The following is a 27,765-nucleotide window of genomic DNA, read 5'->3' as shown; positions in this document are numbered from 1 at the left end:
ATTTACAAGCATTTTCTAACTCTTCCTCTGGAGCATGAGACAGTAATCAATCAACCCTTTCTTTATTCTTACATGCTTGTATTAAGTCTGGTCAAAATAAAACCCCTGTGATTAGCAAGTGGTGCTGGGCTTCAGTCTCTGACATTAAGGGACACCATCAACTCCCCTGCGACCAGTCAGCAGCTAGAAAGATCATTCTGGGCCACTTTGGACATTTGGATAATTGACTGAAATTCATTGAACACTAAAGATTTCTACAAAAATAGACATTTTGTTTATTAAAATTTTCAGATGAGTCGGGCATGGTGGTGCATTCCTTTAATCCCACCACTCTGGAGGCAGAGATGGAAGATCCCTGTGCATTTAGAGGAAAGCCAGGGCTACATAGTGACACCTTGTCTCAAACAAAAGGGTTTCAGAGAGACACACAGGCCTGCAGGGAGCCACTGAGTGGGTGCTCCGAGTCTTAGAGAAAGCTTAATGGTAGATGGGAGTTGAGCACCGGCCTCTGCATATTCTAATCCAAGGATGACTGAGGAGTGTGGCCAGCATGAGGAGAGACAGCAGCATCAGGCCTTTGGCAACACACTGGGAATGGGGCTCCCCTGAAAGACAGCAAAAGACTACTTGTTGGAGCACAAGGATCCTTGTATCCACAGATCACCAGGGGAAACCAGGGGTGTTAAGTACACAGGATCGTCCTGTCAGAGGAAAGAATGTATGATCTATTCTTCCATTCAAAAGGCAGGGAACTGGGGTGATTAACAGTCTGGTGGTCTATGCTATCTGTAGGGCTAGGCCATATCAGGTTCTCACAACCAGGACCAGAGGTGGTATAGTCTAAATGACCCTTAGATTATCTATATAGCCAGGACTGGAGGTGGTATAGTCTAAATGACCCTTAGATTATCTATATAGCCAAGACTGGAGGTGGTAATAGTCTAAATGACCCTTAGATTATCTATATAGCCAGGACTGGAGGTGGTAATAGTCTAAATGACCCTTAGATTATCTATATAGCCAGGACTGGAGGTGGTAATAGTCTAAATGACCCTTAGATTATCTATATAGCCAGGACTGGAGGTGGTATAGTCTAAATGACACTTAGATTATCTATATAGCCAGGACCAGAGGGGGCTAATAGTCTAAATGGCCCTTAGATTATCTATATAGCCAAGGGCTCCTCCAAACTCCCACCAGAGGTAGATAAGCCCAACACACTGTATGACTGAGACCACACCAGACCTTTCCTTAGGCCCTTCAGCTAGTACAGGTAACCTATCTCTAGAACTTAAGATAGTACAGGTAGCCTATCTCTTCCTATCTTGGAAGAAAGAACACAAACTTTGAGTTGAGTTGAAACTCAACTCAACTATGCCTTAATTATGCCTCCTTGTGCACTGGGGATTGTATTACACCAGGAGACTTTTCCCCAAATTGTACTGTGTTTCATTGTGCTGGCAATAAACCGCCTGGCATCTCTGAGTTTGATTCAGTCTGGCTAAGTGGGGCTGAACTGAATTTTCATTTTCATCTCTTTGAAGTTTGTTTTCCTATCTGCTATGATTCTTGCAAGGACCCCATCCCATCCCCTACAACAACTGAATTGTATCCTATCTTGACTCTGAAGAATTATTTATCTACTATTAGTAATAACCATTAATAGTTAACAAAACATCAATAGTGGTGTGGTTACTTCTTTTAAGTCTTTCTATGTGCTTTAAGTCATCTGTGACACACATGGACACTTAAGTAGTAGTTTTGATTGGCATAACATAACTGACAACACGTAGGAACCTGCCTTCCCTACCTTGGTAATACTGGGTCAGAGGGTACAGAAGTTGGGGCCAACATAGCTCATTCCGGGTACAGTCATACTCCGTGAAGTTGATCTGGAATCTACAAAAACACATGAGAAGGTTACAGGGAGGACAAATGAGAAGCAAGAAGGAACCTGCTAGCCTGTCAGCCATTGGCTCACCTTGTTGGGGGCTGGGGCATCTGCGCAGGGATTTTAATGAACTGAACCAAGGCACTAAGAGGGAGAAGATCGGCCTTGTCCTCACAGGCAAGCCCACACTGGTACTGCCAGGTCACTGTGGAGAACCTAAAAGAGGGAGATTGTAAGGCAGCGAGGCCACCGTTCATCAGAAGTCTGACTCAGGGCCCCAGGGAATACAGGTGTCGCATCCATTTCTTATCTAGACAGACAGAATCTGCAAGTCCCTGTACCCATCACCAGGTTCTCTTAGCAAAGACTGCTCATCTCTAACAGCCTATTAGCAGCTGGCCATTTATCGAGGGCATTCCATTCCATGCCCGCAACACAGAACTAAGGTGCTTTTTACATATTATGGCAAGGAATCCTCAAAACAGTACTGTGGGACTGGGGTATCGCTCAGTGGTGGAGCCTTGCATAGAAAGAGAGGCCACTGGCTCCATCCCAATACTCTGAAGTAGATTTGATGGAGACTAGGCATCCCTCCTCCTACTCTGGTAATTGCTTCCCATTGTCCTTAGGGATGGGGGACATACCACTCCCCACTCTCTGTTCGGTGAATCAGAATACACCAGCCTGAATCCAGAGCCTGCCTGCCAGAGCTGTTGATAGTCCTGATCATAGCAACTGGCTCCAAAAGGAACAGGTGACTCCCTGGATAATTATAAGTAAGTTTGACCAGATCTCTCTCGACAAGGTGGCCTCTCTTTACTAAGGCTAGGGGAGGCTGGGCTGCTGCTGACTGTGCAGCACTGAGGAGGAGGACATCCCTGAGAGTGAAGACAGTCCCAGGGCAGGTGAGCGGTGGGGAAAAGGAAGAGACCCTCTCTGAGCTCGTGGTATGGTGACTTTTCCAAACTGAACTGCACACATCACTTTTTGCTAAGTGGAACCTGTCACATGCAGGAGAGACACGATGCACAGATGTCATCATTTCTCAGATAAGGTGACTGCATATCAAACTGTCTATGGCCACATTCTGTCACCAATGTGCCACTCAGGGTCACAGAGTTAAATACACTCAGCACTGCACAGCCCTTATGAACCCTGGCTCGCCCAACACTGCAGCAGCTCCCACACAGAGACTTACAAATACTCCTGAAGGCAGGCTCAGTCTCAAACGGTGTCTGCACCCTCCACTCATACAGCCAGATCCTTAACAATCCCCATTTGCAAGTGTGCAGATTCCCGCCTAGCATCCCTAGTCTTTGTCCCATTCTTGGCTTTGGCACCTCTCAGGAGGGGACCACACCTTGTCTCCACGCCGAGGATCTCCTGCTGAGCCACCCCTTCCACAGCGCCAGCTTCGGCAATGAGGATTCGGATGGTGAGCTGGGTAGGGACTTCCGGGCAGATGCCATTCGCACTGCTCAGGGGCAAGTCGGCACCTGTATCAGGGGTGTCAACACCTGCAGGAATGTCAAGTTAGCCAACTGTTAAGAGCAGCTGTCCTATAGTGTCACACACGACATCCTAAGGAATGGAAGGTGACATGATCTGGCTCCCAGGCCTGAGGCTCTACTCTCTAGCAAGCTCTAATTGTTGCCACTCCATGGATATGTGACCTCATGTCCATCCGGCAGAAACAGGTACTACTCACCTGAGTGACTTCCCTGTGTGGAGAATGAGGTCCCAACCCACATAACAAAACTAAGTGTCTGGCGCTTCAGAGATGTCTCAGCAGTTAGGAGCATTGACGGCTCCCAGCACTGACCACCTGTAACTCCAACTCCAGGGCATCCGATGGCCTCTTCTGGTCTCCAAGGGCAGCAGCATAAGTTCCCACACAGACACACACCCACATAAATAAAAATTTAAAAAAAAAATTTTTTTTTGAGACAGGGTTTCTCAGTAGCCTTGAAGCCTGTCCTGGAACTCACAGAGATCCACCTGCCCCTGCCTCCCAAGTCCTGGGATTAAAGGTGTGCACCACCACTGCCCAGCATAAAATCTTTTCTTAAAAAAGAAAAAAGATTCAGAGTCTAAGCTTGTCCCTGAAAGCCACAGACAGGGACAATACAGAACCACAGTAAAGAGTCACAAGGCTCTTTTAGACAGTCTCAACCCTATCAGACTCAGATATTTAAAATTCATCCCAGTGCCAGGTGGTGGTGGAGCATGCCTTTAATGCCAGCACTTGGGAGGCAGAGGCAGGCAGATCTCTGTGAGTTTGAGACCAGCCTGGTCTACAAAGCAAGTTCCAGGACAGCCAAGACTACACAGAGAAACCCTGTTGGGGGGGGGAAGGGGACCATCCTAGCATCTTTGGATTAGATAAATAAGCAATTTCCTGGCTGGGGGCACTGTAATAATACTAGCAAGCCCAGGATAAAGGGAGAGCAAGCTAGGAAACCTTCCATCCTTAGAGCTACACCCTGGTCCCTGCTCAGTCCTCTTCAAAATGAACAACTCAGAGCCAAGTGACCATCCCCACTTTCAGGCTGTTTGGGAGGAAGCTGGTGCTGGAGCGCAATCAAACCCAGGGCCCTGTACACACTGACAGGATGCTGAGCCACATCTCAGCCTGATTCCCTTTCCGATCACCCTCACGGAACTCCTCAGATCACAACAGTACCTCCCCGTTTCCTAGCACTTGTGAACCTGCTTTTTATACACTGCCCATTCTGGGCGTTGCACACGACTGGATTCGGAGGTCTGGGTTGTCTCTGTCTGGGCCCCTTTCACTCAGCACCATGTTTTCAAACTCTTAACAAAGTGGCTTCTATAAACTACCAGCTCAGCTCTCAATGCCAATATTCCTGGCAGCTCAAAACACCAGTGCAAATTGATGTGCCCTGTAGGTCTTCAAGCCTGGACTCTTGGCAAGAGGAAGCTCATAGGGTTTCCCGTGTGATGCAAAAGCCATGAGAGAGCTGAGAAAAACTTCCAGCCCGCAGCAGAGAGCCCTAGCCAAATGTCAGGTGTAGCCGGAGTTTCCCGCCCTTGCCCTGCTGCTGCTTTAGCCCCAAATAAACACACTGACATTTATATTAATTAGCAACTATTTGGCTGATGGCTCAGGCTTCTTATTGGCAAGCTCTTTCTTAATTGTTAACCCATAACTACTAATCTATGTATTTCTACCTGGCCTTATCTTACCGGAGAAGACACCAGCATGTTATTCCTTTAGCAATTGCACGGTGTCCCTCCCCGGCAGATTCTCTCTGCCTCCTCCTGCCTCCTCTCCCCAGCATTCTCCTCATCTGGTAGCCCCTCTTATACTTCCTGCCTGGCCAATCAGTGTTGTATTCATCAACCATTAAGAGAAACATATATACAGAAGTACATCACCATCAATCAGGTTCTTGAGCCATGGCTGGTAACCACGGGCTCAATAGCTATAAGCCCCTGTGCACAGCCACCAAGACTCACGTATGATCTCCAGCCAGCCATCACTCAGATCGCTGTAATCTGAGTTGCCTCTTCTTGCGACATGCGTTGCTTGTACCAACAAATCTAGCCTCTGGAGGACCTTCTCCCTGCAAGAGAGGAGGACAGCACTTCTCAGATGGTGGCCAATGGTGCTTGTCCTTGAGTCCTTTTCCAAGACTGGCCACGTAGTCTTTGCTGGGAGCCCAAATAAAAATCTGCCAGAGGAACTGGCATTAAAAGCAGGGTGTATGTGTGTGGATATAAGCTGGAGAGATTGCTCAGCAGTTCAGAACACTTGTTGGTCTAGCCAGACAGTGCTGGCGCAGGCCTTTAACCCAAATACTCAGGAGGCAGAGGCTGGTGTGGCCAGAGAGTGTCTTCTGACTTCCACATGTAAAGCACACGTATGCTTGCCCGTCCTGGCGCTCACCCAAACAAAATATAAAGACGAATGTAAAACGACAACAACAACAAATTTTAATTAAAAAACGAGAAAATGGCCAGTGTTGGAAAGATGTGGAAAACTGGACCTGTCCCACTCTGGTGTGAGAATGGCAAAGATGCCACCATGAGGAAAAACCGGGTTCTGAAAAAAAAAAAAAAAAGATACCAGGGTATTACCAAACGACCTGGCACTGTGATTCCCAGGCACACACCAAAAGAACAGGAAGTGCTAATCAGGTGGTGCTGGTGCACACCTTTAATCTCAGCACAGGCGATCTTTGTGAGTTCAAGGCCAGCCTGATCTATAGAGTGAGTTCTAGAACAGCTAGGGCTACAAGAAACCCTGTCTCAAAAAGCAAAAAGGAAGAAAGGAAGGGAGGGAGGGAAGGAGGGAGGAAGACAGGAAGGGAGGGAGGAAGAGAGGAAGGGAGGGAGGGAGGGAGGGAGGGAGGGAGGGAAGGAGAGGAGAGAGAGAGAATGGTAAGCACATTCAAACAGAAACAGTGTTGGATGCAGTGCACACAGTCAAACAATGGAAGATGCAGATGCCCATCCACCCTGGGGGATAAACGAGACGGAGACACAAAGGCAGTCTACAAGTCACCACAGAAATGAACCGAGTTCCAGAGCATGCTGTGACATGGAAAACAAACAGCAGAGTGGGTAGGATCCCATTTGCACACCCAGAACAGGCAGGCAAAGCCACAGGGGCAGAAAGCAGGGGACTTGGTACCAGAGACTTTGGGGAGAAGACCTGGGGAGTGAGTTTATACTTACAGATTTCCATCTTTGGTAATGAGAATATTTTACAAAACAGAACCTTTCATAGATCATGAAAGGGCTAAATGATATTCATCTGTTCACTTTTTGCTTGTTTTTAGTTTATTAAACATGTGTGCATGTGCCAAGGCATACTTGGGGAGGTCAGAGGACAACTTAAGTGAGTCAGTTTTCTTGCACCACATGGGTCCTGGTCGTGAACTCAGTCATCAGCCTTAGCAGCAGATGCCTTTACCTGCTGAACCACCCCAACAAACCCTGTTTGTTTGGTTTTGTTTATGTTGAGACAAGGTGTTATATGCAGCCCAAGAAGAGCCCAGACAACAACCGTGCCTCAGCCTCTACAGTGGGATGATGGTATGAGCTGCGGTGCCTGGCTGAATCACTTACTTCTCAAAGGTAAATTACATTATGGGAATTTTACCTCAATTTAAAAAAAAGTCAGGGCTAGCAAGATGGCTTGGGAGTAAGAACAAGCGCCACCAACATTGATGATCTGTGTCCCACACCTAGAATTTGTGCTGGAGAAAAACTGCTGTGTGTGTATGTGTGTGTGCGAGCACACGCGTGCTGCAGCATGTGTGTGTGTACATGCGTGTATGTGACCACCACTGCATATCACTTGCACACCAACTTTAATTCACTGTAACTTTTCAGTCTTCTGTCTTTGACATTAACATGGCAAATTAATTTTAAGAAAACCACTCAAAATGCAGAGAAATTCACCAATGAAACTCACTTGAACCAATACTGTCTGGGGGTGGGGAGATAGACAGGAGGATCAAGAGTTCAAGGTCATCCTTGGCTGTATGAGATGACCAACACGAGACTCACCTGAGCTGCGTACAGTTCTCATTAATCCCAACCTCCAGAAGGCAGCCGGCGAGTACATTCTCTCCAAACAAAAGGGGTCTGAGAGTGGCTGTAGCGCACAAGCCCCTTCCAGCTGCAAGAGAAAGATGAGCCTCTCACTGTTCTGCTAAATACAAGTAAAGATTGACTTCCAACATTTTCCTACAGTTGTACTCAGGAGGCTGAGGCAGGAGCATGACGGTTCAAGGTCAGCCTGGGCAACACAGAAAGACCCTGTTTCAATCAATCAAACAAAAAATGCTAACTTTTATCTTTTTTGAGACAGGGTCTCACACAGCCCAGTTGACAACGCAGTTGAGGATGACCTTGAACTCCTGACCCTCCTGCCTCCACTTCTCAAGTCCTGGGATGACAGGGATGTGCCAGGACACCGAGCTAAACCAAACCAATGATGGAGAGTTTAAATAAAGTTTCTAGTTTCTGCAAACTGGGTTGTTGCTACTCTAATCTAGTGATTTTTAACCTATGTGTCATGAACCCTGTGGGGATGACATATCAGATCTTTACATTACAATTCATAACAGAAGCAAAATTACAGTTACGCAGTGGTTGGGGTCACTAAGACACAAGGCATTCACTGTATTAAGGGGTAGCAGCATCAGGAAGGTTGAGAACCCCTGCTCTACTCCTTCTATCCTTTCAAAGCCACACAAAGGCCCCACTGTGTGCGACCAGTGGCTGCCTGCTAGCAGGACATTGCCACTTCTGGTAGGTGTGGGCACCGCCCACGGTTCAGAGAGAACTGTTCTCAATCCAAGGAGCAGATGTTGGTCACAGATAGCACAACCTTGCCTGAGCCGCTCTTAGGAATACCCAGCACTTTAGGTACAATGTGCTAGGCACCCTTGGGGGGAAAAGCCACAGAAACACAAAAGGCAGCCCCTCCCCTCATGCCATAAGCCAAAAGGGCAGCAAATATTTCTAACTCCAGTCCGTCAGGAGGCAAATCATAAAGGCAAAAGCACATTACCTGGCTGCCAGAGGTGTAATGCAGTGATATTCATCCCATTGGCATGTAGGGCTCGGACCGGCTTGCCAAGCTGGTAACCTAGACACAGCAAATAAAGCTGGCATCATCCCTCCCATCAGATAGTGTAAGAGGGAAGCCTAGGAGGCAGAGCTTTGTAAACACAGCCAGCACACCAGCTGGCGACCCCAACACTTGGAGGGCTGAGGCAAAAGGATGGTGATTTCCACTTCCTGTTTCAATTTTTTTGACTTACTCATTTTTAGCCAGGCATGATGGCACCCATGTGCACCCCCTTCTCAAGATGTAGAGGGAGGAAGCTCAGGGTACAAAACCACTTAAATGGACGGCAATGCCACATGCCTCGCCACAGCACCATTTCCCAAAACAACCCCTCACAGCAGCGGCCTTCTTGGTGTATATTCATACTTCCCTCCCCATTCCCTGATGTGGGTTAGTGCCTGTTCTACAGATGACAACCCAGTCAAGGTCACTTCTGATCTTATTTCTCACCACTCATGAACACCTGCCTCCCCTGATGTATTTCATTTATCCTGCCAGACCTAAAATATTACCAACTCCACATATGTTACCACATGTCAGGTGCTGAGCGGCTCCACAGGACACAGCAGGCACCAAGGAGGCCAAAGAACATGAAATGAGCAGGTACCTCGCAAGCCAGTACCAGCCTTTCCTTGACCACGTGTGAATAAACGTGGAGTCAAGAGACGTGAGCCCACGACTTTGGTGGGCTAACTCACAGGAGTGGGGGTGACCTTAAGACAGCTGCGACATCGAGACTCCCACCCAGCACAGGCGGTGACTCCCTACAACACGGACGAAATACCCCTTCAGTGAACCTTTCACCCCTCCCAAGCAGCTGGGAGGGAAACAGGCCTGACCTCATTGAGGGTCTCCTGTAGATACAGTCAAGTCTGTTCTGACTAAGGGAGTGGCTGCCTGCCATACTCAAGAGAACAGTGGCCCTCAACAAGACCTATCAGGTTTCTTTCCAAATGTCAAGGGCACCAGGTGGTGGCAAAGTGTCTATAAGCCCAGCTCCTTTGAAGGTTGAGGAAGGGGATTAGATCCCGAGCTCAACCAGCCTTGGCCATACACAAATATCATGACTCAAAAACAAAACACAAAACTCCCAGAAGCTGGGAGACGGCTTGGTGGTTAAGAACAATTGTTGCTCTGCCAGAGGACCCACCGTTGGTTCCCAGCACACACACGCTTGGCGACTCACAAGTGCCTAAAACTCCATCAGGGACTCTGAACCCACCCCTCCTTCTGGCCTCCATGGGTGCCTGCACACAAGTGGCACATGTGAGTGAACACATACACAAACATAACAAAAAATAAAAATAACATTTAAAAAAGAGACTGGAGAGATGGCTCAGTGGTTAAGAGTCCTGGCTGCTCTTCCAGAGGACCCAGGTTCAATTCCCAGCACCCACATGATAGCTTGTAACTGTCTGTAACTCCAGTTCCAAGAGATCCAAGAGACACACATGCAGGCAAAGCACTAATGCACCTAAAATAAAAAGAAATCATCACACACACACACACACACACACACACTAGCCAGGTGTGGTGCCACAATGCCCTTAATTACAGCATTGGGAGGCAGAGGCAGGCAGATCTCTTTGTTCACATAAAGAATTCCAGGACAGCCAGGGCTACATTGAAAAAAACCTTAACAAACCTTAAACCTTAAAACAAAACAAAACAAACAAAAAAAATACACCCCAGAAAATACAAAAATAAAAGGCCAGAGGCTAAAGAGAATAAAATCTGCATTTAAAGCAACATAGCAACATGCATGTAAGTTGCCATCGGAGAAAATGGACCATCACAGGATAAAGAAACAGGCTATGGAGATGAACACAACTCAGGACAGTCCCATCAATGGGACAGCCCAGGAGTGACTAAGATCTGTACAGACCAGCACTGTCAGTCATCCTACCTGGATTTCCAGAAGATTCCTTCTCATCACCACTGTTATAACTTAAAAACTTCACTGTAAACCTCTGGGTCATTGTTCCTAGAGATAAAAGAAACTGGAGACATAAAGTGTACCATTTCATTGGAAAAAGAAATTAACTCCCATGAGCCAGACATGGTGATGCACACTGTAATTCCAGCACTCAGGAGGCCGAGGCAGGAGGATTGCTTTAAGGAGGCCAGTCTAGGCTACCATTAAAAACAAACAAACAAAAAAACAGAAACAAGTCAGGTGTGGTATTTGATCCCAGTACTCAAGAGGCTGAAGCCAGCATGGTCTACACAGAAGATTCCTACCAAGGGTTATGAAGTGAGTTTTTATTTTCTTTTTGTTGTTTTGTTTTTTGTTTTTGTTTTGTTTTGTTTTTGAGACAGGGTTGTACAATCCTGGCTGTCCTGAAACTCGCTCTGTAGACAAAGCTGGACTCAAACTCATAGAGATCCGCCTGCCTCTGCCTCCCAAGTGCTGGGATTAAAGTCATACACTAGCATGCCCATCCTATTCCTTTTCTCCTTTTAAAATTACATTTTATAACCAGGTGGTGGTGATGGTGGCGCACAGCTTTAGTCCCAGCACTCAGGAGGCAGAGGCAGGCAGATCTCTGTGAGTTCGAGGCCAGCCCGGTCTATGTAGCTACACAGAGAAAGCCTGACTCAGAAAATCAAAAAAAGAAAGACAATTACATTTTATTTATTTTGTGTGGATGTGGGTATACAGCATGGGTACACATTCAGAGGTGTGAAGACAATTTGCAGGAGTTCTGGGGGATCAGGCTCAGATTGTCAGACTTGTCAAAGGTGCCCTTCCCAGAAGAGCCATCTTGCCAGCCCAATGATATTATTTTTTTTTTTAATTGACTTCTTTTGGTGGACGGAAGGGCGTTGAGACAGGGTTTCCCTGTGTAACAGTCCTACTGTCCTGAAACATGGCTTGTAGACCAGGCTGGCCACGAATTCACAGCGATCCACCTGCCTCTGCCTCCCAAGTGCTGGGCTTAAAGGCATGTGCCACCGCAGCCCAGTGAGACTTTATTTTTAATCACATTTATATGTGTGTGGACATGTGTGTGCCACTGCAGGTGTCTGTGGAGTGTCTGCTGTGCACTTGATCTCCTGTGAGCTGCCCTGTGGGTGCTGGGACCTGAGCCTGGAACCGAACCCCTGGAAGAACAGCCAGTGCTGAACCCTGTCTCCAGCCCAGGTACCATTTACTTTAAAACCACTTTCCTTTTCTTGTTCCTTAGAGACAGGGCTTCACTACATATGCCTATGCCGCTTTTGAGCTCACTATCTCACTCAGTCTCCAGAGTTCTAACACTACAGGTGTGAGCCACCAGCCATCGCACAAAATTACATTTGATGTCCAAAAAATTACTGACTCCTGATGGGCGGTGGCGGCGCATGCCTTTAATCCTAGCACTCAGGAGGCAGAAACAGATGGATTTCTCTGAGAGTTCAAGGTCAGCCTGGTCTACAAAGCAAGTTCCAGGACAGCCAGGGCTGTTGTTACAAGGAGAAAACCTATCTTGGGAAGGAAAAAAAAAAATACTACTCCTTGATTCAGTGATAAGCACACATGATAAACAAGTCTGGCTTCACTTGAAGAGCTGTAGTTACAGAAAACATTGGGAAACTTCAAACTCCAAGCGTTCTCAGCCCCTCCTTGCCATTACCTTTCTGGTGGGCACTGATTTCTGCCCTGATGATTGTGATGTCTAGTCCACTGATAGAATTATTTTGCCATCTGAAAACATAATGCTCTTCCACAGTCACATTCCTGGGGGCAGATCCAGTGTTTAAAAGTGTGCCTGAAACAAATCAAAACAAAACAAATGCTCTCTGAGCTGAAATGCTACTGGCGCTCTCTCTGTCTGAGTGAGCTTCCCCCAGCCCTTCTCTCCAGCCTAAGGAAGCCCAGCCACTGTTTCCTCCTCGGAGCTTCCTGTGGTCCCATGCCAGCTAGCCACATCCTCTGTTCCACCTCAGTTCCCTGAATGATTCTGTTCCTTTCCTCGATTCCTGTGTCCCTGGCACTGAGCTCATTACATGAGCAGAAGTGTGTACTTGGGGACACTTATGCATCCAGAAGCAGAGGCGTGAGACATAGCAGCTATTAGACATTATGAGTTCCCAACACACAGCCAGGAACAAAGTCATAACCCACTGGAACAGGAAACAAGCCACACCTTCATTCAAAACAAAGGGCTGCTCACATCAGCCACACCCACACAGCTTCTCTGGCTGCATCCCAGATGCAAAGCTTAACTACCAGGAAAGGCAGGAAACAGGAGAGCTGGAGAGACAGCTCAGATCCCCAGAAAGCCAGGAAGGAGCTCAGCTTCAATACTGGTGCTAGCCTGGAATATGTATCAAGGAACAGGATGCCTGGAGTACCCACAACCAAGCTTGTCCTCTGATTTCATGCACATGCCTACACACACACACACACACACACACACACACACACAGAGAGAGAGAGAGAGAGAGAGAGGGAGGGAGGGAGGGAGGGAGGGAGGGAGGGAGGGAGGGAGGGGAGAGAGAGAGGGAGAGGAGAGAGAGATTAGAAAATAAAACAGGCAAGAATGAACATGCTATGCCCTTAAGGATTCTTAACAACCTAAGAGTTATTTAAGAAAAGGCTCTTGGGCCATGCAGTGGTGGCGTACGCCTTTAATCCCAGCATTCAGGAGGCAGAGGCTGGTGGATCTCTGTGAGTTCCAGGCCAGCCTGGTCTACAGAGTTAGTTCCAGGGCAGGCTCCAAAGCAATACAGAGAAACCCTGTCTCGAAAAACAGAAACAAACAAAAAGGCTCTCAGAACTTAAGAGCTGGAGAGGACACTGCTGTATATCCCCTCAGGGCCTGTAAGGAGGTGGCTGAGGTCAAAGATACTTTACAGAAGCCACACAGAACGGGCAAGAGAACTCTGCTGGAGAGTTCTCCCAACTCTGTTGACCTCCATCAAGTCTTTTTTTTTTGAAACAGGGTTCTCTGTGGCCCTGCCTGTCCTGGAACACACTTTGTAGACCAGGCTGGCCTGGAACTCCCAGAGATCCTCCTTACTCTACCTCCTGAATTCCTGAGTTCTGGGATTAAAGGCATGCGCCACCACTGCCCGGTCATCAATTCTTTCTTAAAGATGTATTCATTATTTTTATTTAATGTGCAGGAGGGTCTTGCTTGCAGGTGCACATAAGTGTGTACACCCTGGTATGTGACTGGTGCCCGTGAGGTAGAAGAGGGTGTCAGATCTCCTGGAACTGAAGGTATACATGTGAGCCTCCTTGTGGGTGCTGGGAACTGAACCTGCATCCTCTGCAAGAGGAGCAAATGCTCTTTAGCACTGAGCCATCTCTCCAGGCCCCAATTTTAAATTTTCAATTACTTCGTGTGTTTACATATGTGTAAACATTCCTGTGTGGACTTGTGCACATGCCCACGGTGCATGTGGAGGTCAGAGTTCCATGTTGGGTACTTTCCTCAGCCACTCTCCATCTTTTCTTTTTTCACAGTTTGTACTTAGTAGTGTGTGTTCCTCCTTGTGCACACACACCCTTGCACATGCCCACCGCTTTCCCTCACACTGCACACACGCATATGTAGGTGCAGGCTTGTCACAGTGCCCAAGTGGAGGTCAAAAGACCATTCTCAGGAGTTAGCTGGCTCCTTTCACCACATAGGTCCCAGGGATTGAACCCAGATCCTCAAGCTTGGCTGCAAACACCTTTACCCTCTGGGTCACCCCTCTGACCCATCATCTTATTTTTATGGGTTGTTTGTTTGTTTGTTTGTTTTTGCAATTTGAGGCTTGGTACTGAGCTCATGTGGATCAGCCCTTTCAGTCTGAGCTTGAAGTGAGAGCTAGTGGCCAGATGCTTTGCTTCCCTGATCTTCAGATTGAACCCCAGTATCAACTTCTGAGTCCTTTATTCTTCATGTTACACCTCCTCCTTCAATTTGTAATGGAAATGCATTCTACTCTGGGGCTGTGCCACACTAGGAAGACATGACACAGAAAGCCACCAGCAGCACCCAGGAGGCTAAGTTGTGATCGTGGTGACATATGGTGAAAACCTGTCTCAAAAACACACATAACAGGGGCTGGAGAGGTGGCTCATGGGTTAAGAGCAAGTTCTGCTCTTCCAGAGGACCCAAGTCTGGTTTCCAGCACTCATACCTGATAACTTCAGCTCCAGTGGATCCAGCTCCCTCTTGTGGACTCTAAAAGCACTTGTACTGGTGTGTACAAGCTCAGTCCCAGCCCCAGCTCCAACCCCAACCCCAGTCACACACACCCACACACCCACACCATAACACATAATTTTCCAATTTAAAGAGCTGCAGAGGTGGCTCAGTGGTTAAGAGTGACTGCTGCTCCCACAGAGGACCAGAGTTTGATTCCTAGCACTCATGTCAATCAACTGTAAGTCAGGCTCCAGGAAATCTGATACCCTCTTCTGGCCTTAGCACACATCAAACACACACATAGATAAAACTTAATCTTTAAAAAATTGTTTTAGCTGGTGTTGGTGGGGCACGCCTTTAATCCTAGCACTTGGGGGGCAGAGGCAGGTGGATCTCTGTGAGTCTGACCCATTATGGTCTATATAGGGAATTACAGAGCAGCCAGCACCACATAGTGAGATATTATCTTAAAAATAAAGTAAAATAGAAGAAGACAACACCTGTGTTTTGTAGAAGGCATGAGCATGTAACACTGATGTACCTGGACTAGAGATGAGCTTGTCCAAGTCAGCGGCTTTCTCATAGGTTACTGTTGGTGTGATCAGACCTGAGAAGACACAGAATTAATGCTGTTTTAACTTCAGGCACAGTGGCTGTACCTTAATCTACTGCTATTTCAGCCAACAACTGCAACTCTGCTGCTGCTGCTAAAGGTAGTTTTAACTTAATCTCTATCATTCTATTAATGAGTAAGACACGAGATTCAAAGGCTGGGGTGAAAACCAGCTATCTCAGAGAGGTTGAGTAGCTACTAGCTACAACTTTCTCTCTTTGCTGCTGTCTCTCTAAAAGAGCGCATTCTTCCACTCCACCACAAAAAAAAAAAAAAAAAAAAAGACCTCTGGAAGAGCAGCCAGTGCTCTTAACCTCTGCGACATCTCTTCAGCCCCCATCCCAGTACTCTTGAGGCAGAGGCAGGTGCATCTTTGAGTTCAAGGCCAGCCTGGTCTACAGAGTGAGTTCCAGGACAGCCAGGGACACATAGAGAAAAACTTGTCTTGAAAAATAAAACAACACAACAACAACAAAAAAGATGCTGCTAGGTGTGAGAGGCCAGATGACGGCCACGGGGTGCAAGGGGCAAAGGAAGCCTGGGGGCAGTGAGTGAGGTCCTAAATCAAGGTGTACTTTGACAAGAGCAATTGGCCCGTGGGAAATTAGCAAAACCATTACCATGGGCCAGGTTCAAAACAGAAAAAAAAAAAAAATGGCAAAGCTTTCTTTGGGAGTCCTCTGTGTGTGCAAAGACTGGCAACTGTGACTTCCTCCTCCTGGATGTTCAGAGTCAGGGACCACTGCCCGTAGGGACCTACAGAGACTAGCTAGTCTCCCATTGCGCTGTGCCAAATACATGCTGAGGATGCAGGTTATCACAGCAGTAGTGGGAGAACCGGACCGGATCCGCCCGTTTCACAGTGTGTGTCTATCTTTTCAACAGTCCTTCCCCACCCCCCTACCGAGGGTTCCAGGAGCCAGCAGCAAAGGAATGGTTCCATCCATGTGACATGCAGAGACAAGAGCCACTGAGCTCTTGTCTGAAAAGATGCCCGCTCCCTTTGCAGGTACTGAAAGGTCTGGGGCTCCTTGGGAGTGCAGGGTATATACACAGTATTGTACAGAAAGGCGATGGCACTCACATGACGTTATTGACAATAGAGGTCTGGAGTGGGTGGGGGCTCAGTGCTCGACCGCTGTGTTCCATGCCCAGTGCAGAGAGGGAAACACCGACCACATGCCCAGGGTGCTGTTCAGTGAGACTGAACTTTTCCCAGGGAAAATGCCACTCTCAGCCAATAGATGCTGAGCCAGAGGCTTACACGAAGGGGAGGGAGGGCTTCCCTATTAACCACACTGTTCTAGCAAAGGCAGCCTACCTCCTGCCGTGCGGATCTTTCCATTCTCGGGGATAAAGCCATCTTGCTCTTGGTACACTTCCAGATCGATGGTACATTTAACATCAAAATTCCTCAGGAAAGCCACTGGAGCACCTTGCAGACACTGTCCAGCTAGGGACACCTGAGGACAAGGAATAAATATGGTACACCAAATTCTTCTCTCTCTCTCTCTCTCTCTCTCTCTCTCTCTCTCTCTCTCTCTCTCTCTTTTTTTTTTGAGACAGGGTTGCTCTGTATTCCTTTGGAGCCTGTCCTAGAACTTGATCTGTAGACCAGGCTGGCCTCGAACTCACAGAGATCTGCCTGCCTCCGCCTCCCAAGCGCTGGGATTAACACCCAGCTCTTCTTCCTCTCTTAAAACCATTCTTTCTGCCAAGCCTGGTGCTCAAGCCAGCAATCCCTGCAGTTGGGGTGAGGGGCGGGGTTCAGGCAGAATTGCACTAAATTCAGGACCAGTCTAGGCTCAGTGTGAGACCCTACTTCAGTGCCATCCTACTCCAAGCTGCTTTCTGCTGCCCACTGCTATTGCTGGACAATGTCAACAGTAAGGACTTTAGGGAACCAGGATCTGGGAGCCACTAATACACTCGGGGAAGGTCCCTGGCCCTGTCCACTAACAAGTCACGACTAGATTCAACCTTGTTTATCCCTCATCACAACCTGAATTTTGAGGGAGGTGGGAAAACCAGGGCCCCATGTGGAATAACCATAAACTTTAGTGCTAAGCACTACATCCTGCCCCCAGACAGTTCCAATGACATGAACCGGGTTCACAGGAATAACAAACCGTCATGCATCCCATGCTTTCCTCCCACAGGCATGGATTCCCAATAATGATGGATGTAGGAAAAAACTGCACATAGATTGCACATAAGACGTTCTAACCTTAAAGGGTATGTCAACATTCTTATATATAGTCACATACTTAGAGTGTCTCAGATATTACTGGGGCTGGGGATGTAGCAAAGGCAGAAGTTAAGAATGAGTCTTTCCAGTCTAGGGACTATTAATAGTTAATACACAAGAGGAAAATAAGCTTAGGGGGAGAGTCTTACAGATAGACAACACTAGTTAGAGCTGAGTGTTGAAGCTGAAGGTGTTACCTGAGGGACGGTAAAATACCCCTGCGTGGTCATGATGGGATCACCTTGTTTGTAAACGGCATCAGCAAAGTCTCTTAGATTGAGGTGCAGTTGAGCTTCAAAGGCGGGGTCATGTCTGGGGGAACTGCAAGTCCGTAAGAGAGATTATCCATGGGTCCTCGGGGTGTTCGATTAGCCTGTATATAGGCTGAATTCCCCACCCCAGCACCATTAAAAAAAAAAAAAGATGTGTGGTAACACTTCAACGATCAACTGCTGAGACAAAAATTACCCATTAGTGCTTCCTTCCTCTTTGCTTTGATATAGGACCTCATGTAGCCCAGGCTGGCCTCAAACTCTCTGTATATCCAAGAATGATCTGGAACTCTAATCCTCCTGACTCTGCCTCCTGGGTACTGGGGCTTTAGGGATACAACACCAACCCCAGCTCTTCATTTTCTAGTCACAGAGATCATAGTCATAAATTTTTCATCTGGGGGTGGGGATGTGGTGACGACAGCAGCAGTGGACGCCTTTAATCCCAGCACTTGGGAGGCAGAGGCAGGTGGATCTCTGTGAGTTCGTCAGCCTGGTCTACAGAGCGAGTTCCAGGACTACACAGAGAAACCCTGTCATGCAACAACACAAAAATTTCCATGATACAGAACTACAAAACACAGCAAGTTCAAGTCCCCGTGGGCCCTTGGCTCCATCCTTCATGCTGGAAAGTCATTGCCAACTGCTGGCTGGATCTGTTAGGTTTTTGTCTCAGTTCTTTCTGACGCTTTGGGAGAAATGGCTTCACTAACTGCAAACCAGTGTGGACTTCTTTAAGGTACCGAGAAAAAAAAAAATGTGATCCAAGACAAGGGCCCAGTAAAGGGAACCTGGTGACCCCAGAGAGCAGGCCCCGTCAGGCAGCAGCTACTCACGTGGCACCGTGATAGAAGTGACCAAGGAAAGGTGAGGTGGAGGGGGGTGACTGCACACACAGGAAAGGAAACCAGTCCTGGGTCTCATGAGCGGTGCCAGCTGCACAGCGCTGGTGGGAGGGAGGGTTGACGTCCCCTCCGAACACGCCGGAGAAGCAGGACTGCTGGAACAGCTCTCTCTCTTCTGGCTGGCAGTCCTTGAAAGCAGACGAAAGGACAGTGAGGGCACACAAGCCCCAACTGTGACACCGGTCACAGCTCTCAGCAAGCATGACAACACACACTCTGAGGCCACCAGCCTGCAACCCAAGAAAGCAATGTATCTCCATCTCCTCCCAACGTGCTTTGCAGCACAAGAAGAGAGCTCCTTGGGGACGTGGAGGTGGCTCAGTCAGTAAAACTGCTTGCCGCAAGAGCAGGAGGGCCTGAGTTCGGCTTTGAGAGCATATTTAGGAAGGCCAGGTGTGGTGGCCCATGATTACACTTCCAGTGCTAGGGAGACAGGGGTCCCTGGGGCTCACTAGACGGCCAGCCTAGCCTACTATGGTAGCTGCAGGTTCAGTGAGGGGGTCATGTCTCCAAAAAAAAAAATAAAATAAAATAAAAAAAGGATGCAATGACACTCAAGGTTGTCCTCTGGCTTCCACAAATGTGTGCACACATGAGTAATAACACACACACACACACACACACACAGTTCCTCAGTCAACTCCCTAGTGAAGTCCCAGTCAGAAACTTCCAGCCTTCAAATAAGTGACCCTCACTACAAATGTGGACACATCATCAAAAACTCAGACAAGAGAGAGCCAGGTGTGTAATCTCAAGAAGCTGAGGCAGGAGGATCAAAAACTCAAGACCAGCCTGGGCCACTTAGCAAGACTTTGTCTCAAATGTTTAAAAATGAGCAGAGAATGGCTGGGCACATTATTCAGTGGCAGCCTGGGATGGGTGAGGCCTACATTTCAATCCCAGTGCCTCCAACACAAAATTAACATCGTGCATAAACTGTAAGTAGGGATTATCTGAAGACGTCACTGATACAAAATGTATTTGGTGTGTTTGTCCATTTACTATTTAATTTGAGACAAGATCTATCTAGCTGAAACTCAGGGGGTAGACCAGGCTGACCGCAAACTCACCTCAAACTGCCTCTGCCTCCTGAGTGAGTGCTGGATTAAAAGTGTGAGCCACCAAGTCCTGCCACCTACTGTTTTTATTATTATTATTATTATTATTATTATTATTATTATTATTATTATTTTACTTTGAAACAGGGTCTGACTTTAACTAGCTATGTAGATCAGGGCTACCTATTTTTTTAAAGAAAATAATATATTTCTTTTATTTTATGTGTATGAGTGTTTTGCCTACATGTATGCCTGTACATACATGGGTACCACCACACTGGGCCCTGTTCTTTCGTTATGAGAACGTCTCACTCTGTAGACCAGGCTGACTTCAAGTTCATGTTGATTCTTAGTTTTAATCTCCCCAGAGGTTACTGGTGTGTGGTAGCACACTTGCTGATAGAGAAGCAAACCCTAACAGTAGCGGCTAATAGAATATACAATACAACCAGCTCCAAGGGCAGGTAGTGGAGGAGGTCAAAATACTGTTAGTCACAGACTGGGTACAGCCTGGCAGTGCCTTGTGTCACCTGCTGACTCCAGCCATCCTGATTATGTAAATACACACGGGTGCACGTCACTAACACAAAAACAGTCACTGCAGACAGGTTTTCCTGCCAGCCAAAGGTGATGGGGAGACTGTTGGTGATTTCCAAATGCTCTCAGGTAGCCTGGCAAACAGAAAGAACTCACTTGGTCACAGCAGCAGCGAATGTCACAGGCCTTGGCTGTCAAGTCGCAAGGGCAGGGACCCAGAGGCTGATAGACTTGGTTAGGAATGACAGTCATGTTATCTGAAATGCACATAAGGCAGAAAATGTTCAACTACAAAACAGTTCCACAAAGCTTGGACATGTTTTTCACAAGAAGGCTGAATCACGATGTGTAAGAGTGTGTATACATGTGTCTGCGTGTATACATGCATGTGTATGAATGTGCATCTTGTGTGTGGAAGCAGAGCCTGAGGCCAGGTGTTTTCTCCTCCCCTTAGTTGTAGCTTCTGACTGAGGATCTCACTGTATTGAACTCACAGAGAACAACCTGTCTCTGCCTCAAGGGAGCCAGGATCGCAGGTGTGTCCCAGCACACCGGGCAGCCCACCTTATATTTCTAAAGCAGAGTCTCTCACTGAACCTGGGACTCCCTGAATTGACTAGGCTGGGTGGACATGGGAACTTAGTATGGAAAATACTTCAAAGATTTATTCTGGCATGGTGGTGGTGAAGACCTTTAATAGCGGTGCTCAGGAGGTAGAGGCAGGTGGATTTCTGTGAATTCAGGGCCAGCCTGGTTTACAGAGAGAGTTTCAGGACAGCCAGGGCTACACACACACACACACACACACACAAAAAAAAAAAAAAAAAAAAAAAAAAAAACAAAAACAAAAACAAAAACAAAAAACAAAAAACAAAAAACAAAAAAACCTGTCTCAAAACCAAACCAAACAAGCAAACACCAAGCTGGGCAGTTGTAGCAGACACCTTTTATGTGAGCACTCAGGAGGCAGAGGCAGGCAGAGCTCTGTGAACTCCAGGTTAGCCTGGTCTACAGAATGAGTTCCAGGACAGCTAGGAGTGTTATACAGAGAGACCCTGTCTCAAACAAACAAACCATTTATTTTGAGAAGTGTGTGTGTGTGTGTGTGTGTGTGCGCGCGCGTGCGTGCGTGTGTGTGTGTGTAAGTGTGGGTGCCGGGTGAGACCACTGGAGCCTCTGAAGCTGGAGTTCACATCTGTCAGCCACCTGATGTAAAAGCTAAGAACTGCATCTGTGTCCTCTGGAAGAGCAGTATGCACTCCATCACTGAGCATGTCTGCAACCCACAGAGGAAAACACTTTCAAAGCAAGTCTCTACATCATGGCTACTATGAGGGCCTCCTACAAGTATTTTCCCCTTCACCGCTTTTTCTCCAGGAGCTTTCTGGAAGATGCACTGAGTATTTTCTTGGTTTCTTTTGCATTTTAAGCAGAGAAAGAAAAAAAAAACCCATTGCTTTTCTTCTGAAAGATTCCTTTCTCTTCCTTTAAAAAATGTTTGAGCTGGGCGTGGTGGCTCAGGCCTGTCATCCCAGTACTCGGAGGAAAAGACAGGTGGGTCAGGAGCTCAGGTTAGCTCCAGGTCACCCTGGGCTACGTGAGTCTCTGTCTCAAAAGACCAAGTGAAATTAGGGCATGGTGGCACACACCCATGATCCTAGCATTCGGTCCCTGAGGCAGCATGATTCTGAATTGGAGGCTAACCTTGGCTACCTAGTATGATCAAGGCCAGCCATAGCTACACAGGCAAGAGATGCCGAAGTCTGCTGCAGGCAAGAGAACCATGCGGGTAGCACTCATTATAGCAAGCTGGCCCCCACAGCTCTCAGTTTGGAAACACGGAATTATGTGGCTCACGCTGTCCTCAGGCATACTATGGAGCCAAGAACGACCTTAGATTTCCTGATCCTCCTGCCTCCACCTCCCAGTGCTGGAATTACAGACAAGCAAGACATGGCTCAATTTTCTGCATTGCTGAGAATTGAACCCACAGCTCTGTGGGTGCCAGGCAGGCACTCTACCACATGAGCTGCACCCACAGTCCTATTTGGGGGGGGGGTTTAGAAAGAAGTTTACTATAAATTCATAGGTGGCATCTTAAGAGGGAGAGAGAACCATGTCATTTGAGTGAGGCGCAGAGAAGGACCAGCACTCACACAGAGAGGACTGCTGTGCCCTTCTGAGTCAGCACTGAGAAAGATCCCCGCCTCCATTAGTGTTTGCTCAATTATATTTTCTCAAGCAGAGCTAAGGGGATCAATGCATGGAAACACAGTTTTACCTTCCCCCCAAAAGGACTTAAAGTGGTTTGCAAAAGATGTGTGGGGAAAGCCAGAAATTTGGGAGGGGGGCAGGTGTGTGTGTGAGGCAGGGTCTCACGATGTAGCTCTGGCTGTCATGGAACTTGCTCTGTAGACCAGGATGGCTTTGAAATCACAGAGATCCACCTGCCTCTGCCTCCCTAGTGCTGGGATTAAAGGTGTGGGCCACCTGTTGCTTCATTAGATCTTAATTAAATAAAATGATACAAAGTAAAAACCACAAAAATAGTACATTTAGGAAGGCAGGAAAGACTCAAAAGTTGAGTCTGGGTGATTGGACAGATGGCCCAGTGGTTAAGAGAATTGGCTGCTCTTGCAGAGGATCTGGGTTCAATTCAAATTACCCACAAAATCACTGACAGCTACATGGGACTCCAGGTATTTGGGATCTGACACCCTCTTCTGGATCCTGCACACACATAGTGCACATACACTCACACACACATACAAATTTTAAAAAATCAGCTCAAGAAGTGGAGGCAGGCAGATTTCTGTGAGTTCAAGGACAAACTGGTCTACATAGTGAGTTCTAGGCCAACTAGAGTTACACAGTGAGAGCCTGTCTCAAAACAAACAAACAACAGCAACAAAAGAACAACCACCTCTAGTAACTGCCCACACAACACAATCTTCAGATAGTGACTGACAGAAATGTTTTGACCATAGGCGTCACTTGCCTGATGCATTGTGGGTCACAGACGTGTTGGAATAAATCTCCACCTGAATGAGCAGATGTGATAAGCAGGATGAATTGTGGGATGCTGAGACCAGCAGAGTCTGGACGATGCACGGGAGCGCTGAGGAGGACGCAGCCCCATTCGAGGAGCACCAGTCCAGACCCCTCTTCCACCGGATTCTCACTTCTAGCACGTTCTGAAAGGAAAACATGGCCGTGTATCTCTAGTGATGCAGGTAAAAGAAACAGAACAGGCAACAGAAAGCACTGTAAACACGCGTGACCAAAGAGCTGTATACAAGGCGGCTCATTTCACAGGAGAACTGATGATAAAGGGAGTGTCAGCACCCACTTCACCTCCAACCCTCCCGAGGTACCCAAGCTCTGGACCTTTCTTATGATCACTGCTGTTATTTAGTGTCTCTGAGTGTGTGTGCCAATTAAGTGTGTGTCTACATACCTGCACATGCATGTTGCTGGGACTGAACTTTTGGCTTCACACATGCCAGACAAGCACTCTACCAACTGAACTGTATTCCTAGTGTAAATCCTGAATTTAAAAAACTTTTCTTTGTGTGTGTGTGTGTGTATGTGTGTGTATGTGTGTGTGTACCAGCAGAGGTCCAAAAAGAATCCTGGATGCTTGGGGATGGAGTGAAGGCTGAAAGGGTAAAAGCTCTAGTTGCTCTTCCAGAGGACCCAGGTACAATTTCCAGCACCCACATGGCAGCTCACAACTGCCTGTAACTCCAGTTCCAGGGGATTTGGCACCTTCACAAAGACATATATGTAAGCAAAACACTAATGCACATAAAATAAAAATAAATAAATAATGTTTTTAAAATTCTGGATGTCCCGGAGCTAGAGTTAAAGGTGTTTGTGGGTATTGGGAACTAGCCTCTGGCTCTTTCTATGGAAAGAAATCTTAAGCATCAAGCCATCTACATAGCTCCATTTCCAAATTTTCTCTTTTTGAGACAAGATCTCACTGTATATCTCTGCCTGGCATTAACTAGCTATGTAAACCAGGCTGACCTCAAACTCACCGAGATCTATCTACCTGCTTCTGTTTCCAGAATGCTGGGACTAAAGATGTGCCCCACCATGTCCATCCCATTTCCTAATCTTATACACACACATACACACACACACACACACACACACACATACACACACACACACACTTATATGTGGTAGCTGTGATGGTGTATGCCTTTAATCCCAGCACTCAGGAGGCAGAGTCAGATGAATCTCTGTGAGTTCAAGGCCAGCCTGGTCTACAGAGTGAGTTCCAGGACAGCCTCCAAAGCTACACAGAGGAACTGTCTCGAAAAACAAAAAACTAAATAAAAATGAAATGTTTCATGTTTTTTATCTTTGTTTGGTCCATTTTGTTTTTCTCTTTTAGATAAGATTTCACTATGTAAACCAGGCTGGTTCATATGTCTGAATGCTTCACCTGTAACCCATCTAAACACACCATTAACACTAGGGTAAAAACCCCGTGCTGGATGGGGGTCCACATTGATAGCCCACATTCCATATAATTCCAGATAATACTGAATATGGAACTGTTGCAGAACATGTGTTTAACTATGTAAAGATGTGTTGCTGTTTTACCTTGCCTGTCTAAGCCACCTGATTAATAAAAAGCTGAATGACCAATGGCAAGGGAGGAGGTATAGGCAGGATTTCAGGGCAGAAAGAATAAGTAGGAGAAGGAATGTAGGCTTGGGGAAGAAAGAGAAAGAGACTCTAGGGAGACACCAGTCAGACATGGAGGATGCCGGAAAATAGGACATACAGAATGAAAGAAAGGTAAAAAAGACCTGAGACAAAACGTAGATGAGGAGAAACAGGTTAAATTAAGTTATAATAGCTAGTGGGACAAGCCTAAGCTAAGGTCAAGCATTCATAGTTATTAATAAGTCTCCAGGGGGTGTCTTTATTTGGGAACAAGTTGGAAGTCCATAGAAAATTCCTTAGTACTTGGAACATGGAATGTCAAATCACAAGAACATTGGGGAGGGGGCTGGAGAGATGGCTCAGTAGTTAAGATCGCTGACTGCTCTTTCAAAGGACCTGGATTCAATCCCCAGCACCCACATGGCAGCCCACAACTGCCTGTAACTCCAGTTCCAAAGGACCTGACACCCATGGCCAAGCCCCAATGCATATAAAATAAAAATTAGACAGTGTGGTAAAACACACACACACACACACACACACACACACTCTCTCTCTCTCTCTCTCTCTCTCTCTCTCTCTTTCATACACCCACACTCACACATGCACTTGCAGAGCCCTGAACAAAGCCTAAACAGGAGACCTCTACAGGTTCAAAAGAGCTTTTGCCTCAGGTCTTACCATACTGGGAATCACAGTCACATTCCAATCTCCTGTCTCATTGCTAAGACCACCACAAGTAGGAACTGGCAACACTCCTAAGGGAGAAATTAGAACGTGAGGTATCAGGCTCCAGCAGCTAAGAAGTCGAGAGTCTTAGGATGGGAATCCCCACAGACATTGCATGAGACTGGTCAAGTAGTATGTCTACTCATTTGTCAATAGGATAAAGAGATCCTACTGTTCTTATGAGAACCCAGAGATGTGGAGAATCTCTGGGTGGGGGTCTTGCTCAATGAATACTGGCCACTTTTTTCTTAGAAAAGAAAAAAAACAAAAACCAAAAACCAAGCCTCACTATGCAGACCAGGTTAGTCTGGAACTCACAGATCCACCTGCCTCGGTCTCCTCAGTGCCGGGGCATGCCTGGCCTGTTGGCCACTTTTATGTCCTGTTCCCGTTTCCAGAACCTGTCCACAGGGCTCTAATGCACACAGAGACACTGCCATTCTTTCCCACCCCTGCTCTGCTGAAGGCAGCAGCTCTAAGGGCAGCACCCACGCTCCTAAGGAAAGCCAGACTCTCTCACCTTTCTCCACCTGCAGCGTAGTCAGAGACACGGTGACATCCTCACTGCCTCCGACCAGGGACGCGCTGACCTCAGGGCTGGACATTCGGATGAAAGGTGGAATGAAAACTATGAGAGAAGGAAGAGTGCGGGCTGGGGTTAGCCAGTGCAGAACCTGTGCCTGGGATGCGAGTGCTGGCTTTTAGATGACCCTAGCTCCGGGATTCCTAGGAGCCCCACGTTCCCTCAGCCTGGGCCATGCAGGCCGTACCCCGCCATACACACCCGGGTCCCCACGCAGCGGCCTCAAGACGTCCTGCAGCAGGAGGAGCCCCCACAGGAGGCCGAGCGGCAACAGAGACCCCATCTCGGAGCCAGGTCAGCCTCACAAGTCCGCAATAGTCCCGAGGAGAAAAAGCCGGAGCCTTCGCTGCCCGGCCGACGCCATATTGCCAAGCTGAACGCCCGCAGCCATGGCAACCACCAATCGGTGATGGGCATGTCGTGATTGGTCCAGGTCAAGAGAGCCTGCTTCTACAAGTCTAGCGAAAAGTACCGGTAGCCAGGGCAACCACCAAAAAGCTCCATGATTGCTTCAGAGCGACAGCTCCTGCTTTCAGATCCTGGTCCTGCCCAACAGGCCTTGCTCGGTTTTGCAGCTTTGTACTCCCAGTGGACATCGCGGGTTCTTTCAATCTCAGATATCAAGAAACCACACTGCGGGACTGGAGAGATGGCTCAGACGTTCAGAGCACTGGCTGCTTTTGCAGAGGGTCAGAGTTCGGTTCCCAGAACCCACGTGGTGGCTCACAACTTTCTGTAACTATAGTTCCAAGGGATCTGATGCCCTGTTCTGGTCTCCTTAGTCACTACATGTATGTATGTGGTGCAAATACAATCATACACATGAAGTTAAAACCTACTTCTATCAGAATTGTACATGGGTAAGGGAGCGGAGGGGTGTCCATGTCAGTAACTTTAAAGTACTCTGAAGAGCTGAAGTTTGCCAGGCTTATGTTATTTCTGCCAGGCCACCGTATGCCATTTCTGGAAGATAATGTACACTACACAGCATCCCAGTCATGGTTCTGGAAACGCCTAAGTCGAGGTCATCGTGTTTTCTCTATGGTAACACCAAATGCTCTGCAAGTGAAGCCAGAGAACCTTAGAATATTATCCCAAAGTGTCTCTTGCCTAGTTACCATATTCAAAATCTGTGTATTTATTGGTGTGGCCCAGGCCACATTCTGGGTTTCCTTCAATCCCAGCCAAAGATGATTCATTGCCCCCAGGCAGTGTCATGAAAAATCTTCCAATGGTAAAGGCTAATTCAAGCCGGGCCATAGTGACACTTGCCTTTAATCAGCTTGGTCCTCCCTTCCAAAGCCAACTAAGAGGCCCATGGATCTGGTTGCCACTTCCACCCTCCATTAGCCATAGCAAACTGTCTTGGGCTGCCCACTGTCACCTCAGGCCGAGGTCTGTGATCAGCAGTGACCCCACAGCAGTAGCTGGAAGACTTGTGTTTGCCACAGCTACCTTCATGCAGGCCCTCCAGGCACCAGCTGTAGACAAGTCTATGCCTCAGTTTCTCA

The 27,765-nt window shown here is 47.4% G+C and overlaps 1 protein-coding gene across 1 annotated transcript; it reads right to left on the bottom strand.

The window, feature by feature from the left end:
- Positions 1-251: 251 nt before the first annotated feature.
- Tctn2 (tectonic family member 2) lies at positions 252-26,627 on the bottom strand. The gene is made up of 18 exons (XM_051204946.1): positions 26,456-26,627; positions 26,192-26,299; positions 25,624-25,700; positions 23,258-23,453; positions 20,416-20,516; positions 18,596-18,792; positions 17,685-17,808; positions 16,561-16,702; positions 15,168-15,233; positions 12,116-12,250; positions 10,405-10,482; positions 8,439-8,516; positions 7,430-7,541; positions 5,372-5,478; positions 3,252-3,408; positions 1,982-2,107; positions 1,811-1,899; positions 252-605 (listed from the first exon to the last, which is right to left on the bottom strand). The coding sequence occupies exons 1-18, from the start codon at positions 26,535-26,537 to the stop codon at positions 478-480; spliced, it is 2,103 nt and encodes a 700-aa protein (XP_051060903.1). The 5' UTR covers positions 26,538-26,627; the 3' UTR covers positions 252-477.
- Between the last annotated feature and the right edge of the window lie 1,138 nt (positions 26,628-27,765).

Source organism: Phodopus roborovskii, unplaced genomic scaffold (genome assembly GCF_943737965.1).
Source record: "Phodopus roborovskii unplaced genomic scaffold, PHOROB, whole genome shotgun sequence".
NCBI classification, from domain to species: domain Eukaryota; kingdom Metazoa; phylum Chordata; class Mammalia; order Rodentia; family Cricetidae; genus Phodopus; species Phodopus roborovskii.
Note: the sequence above shows the minus strand (reverse complement) of the source record. Positions and strands in the feature narration are given on the sequence as shown.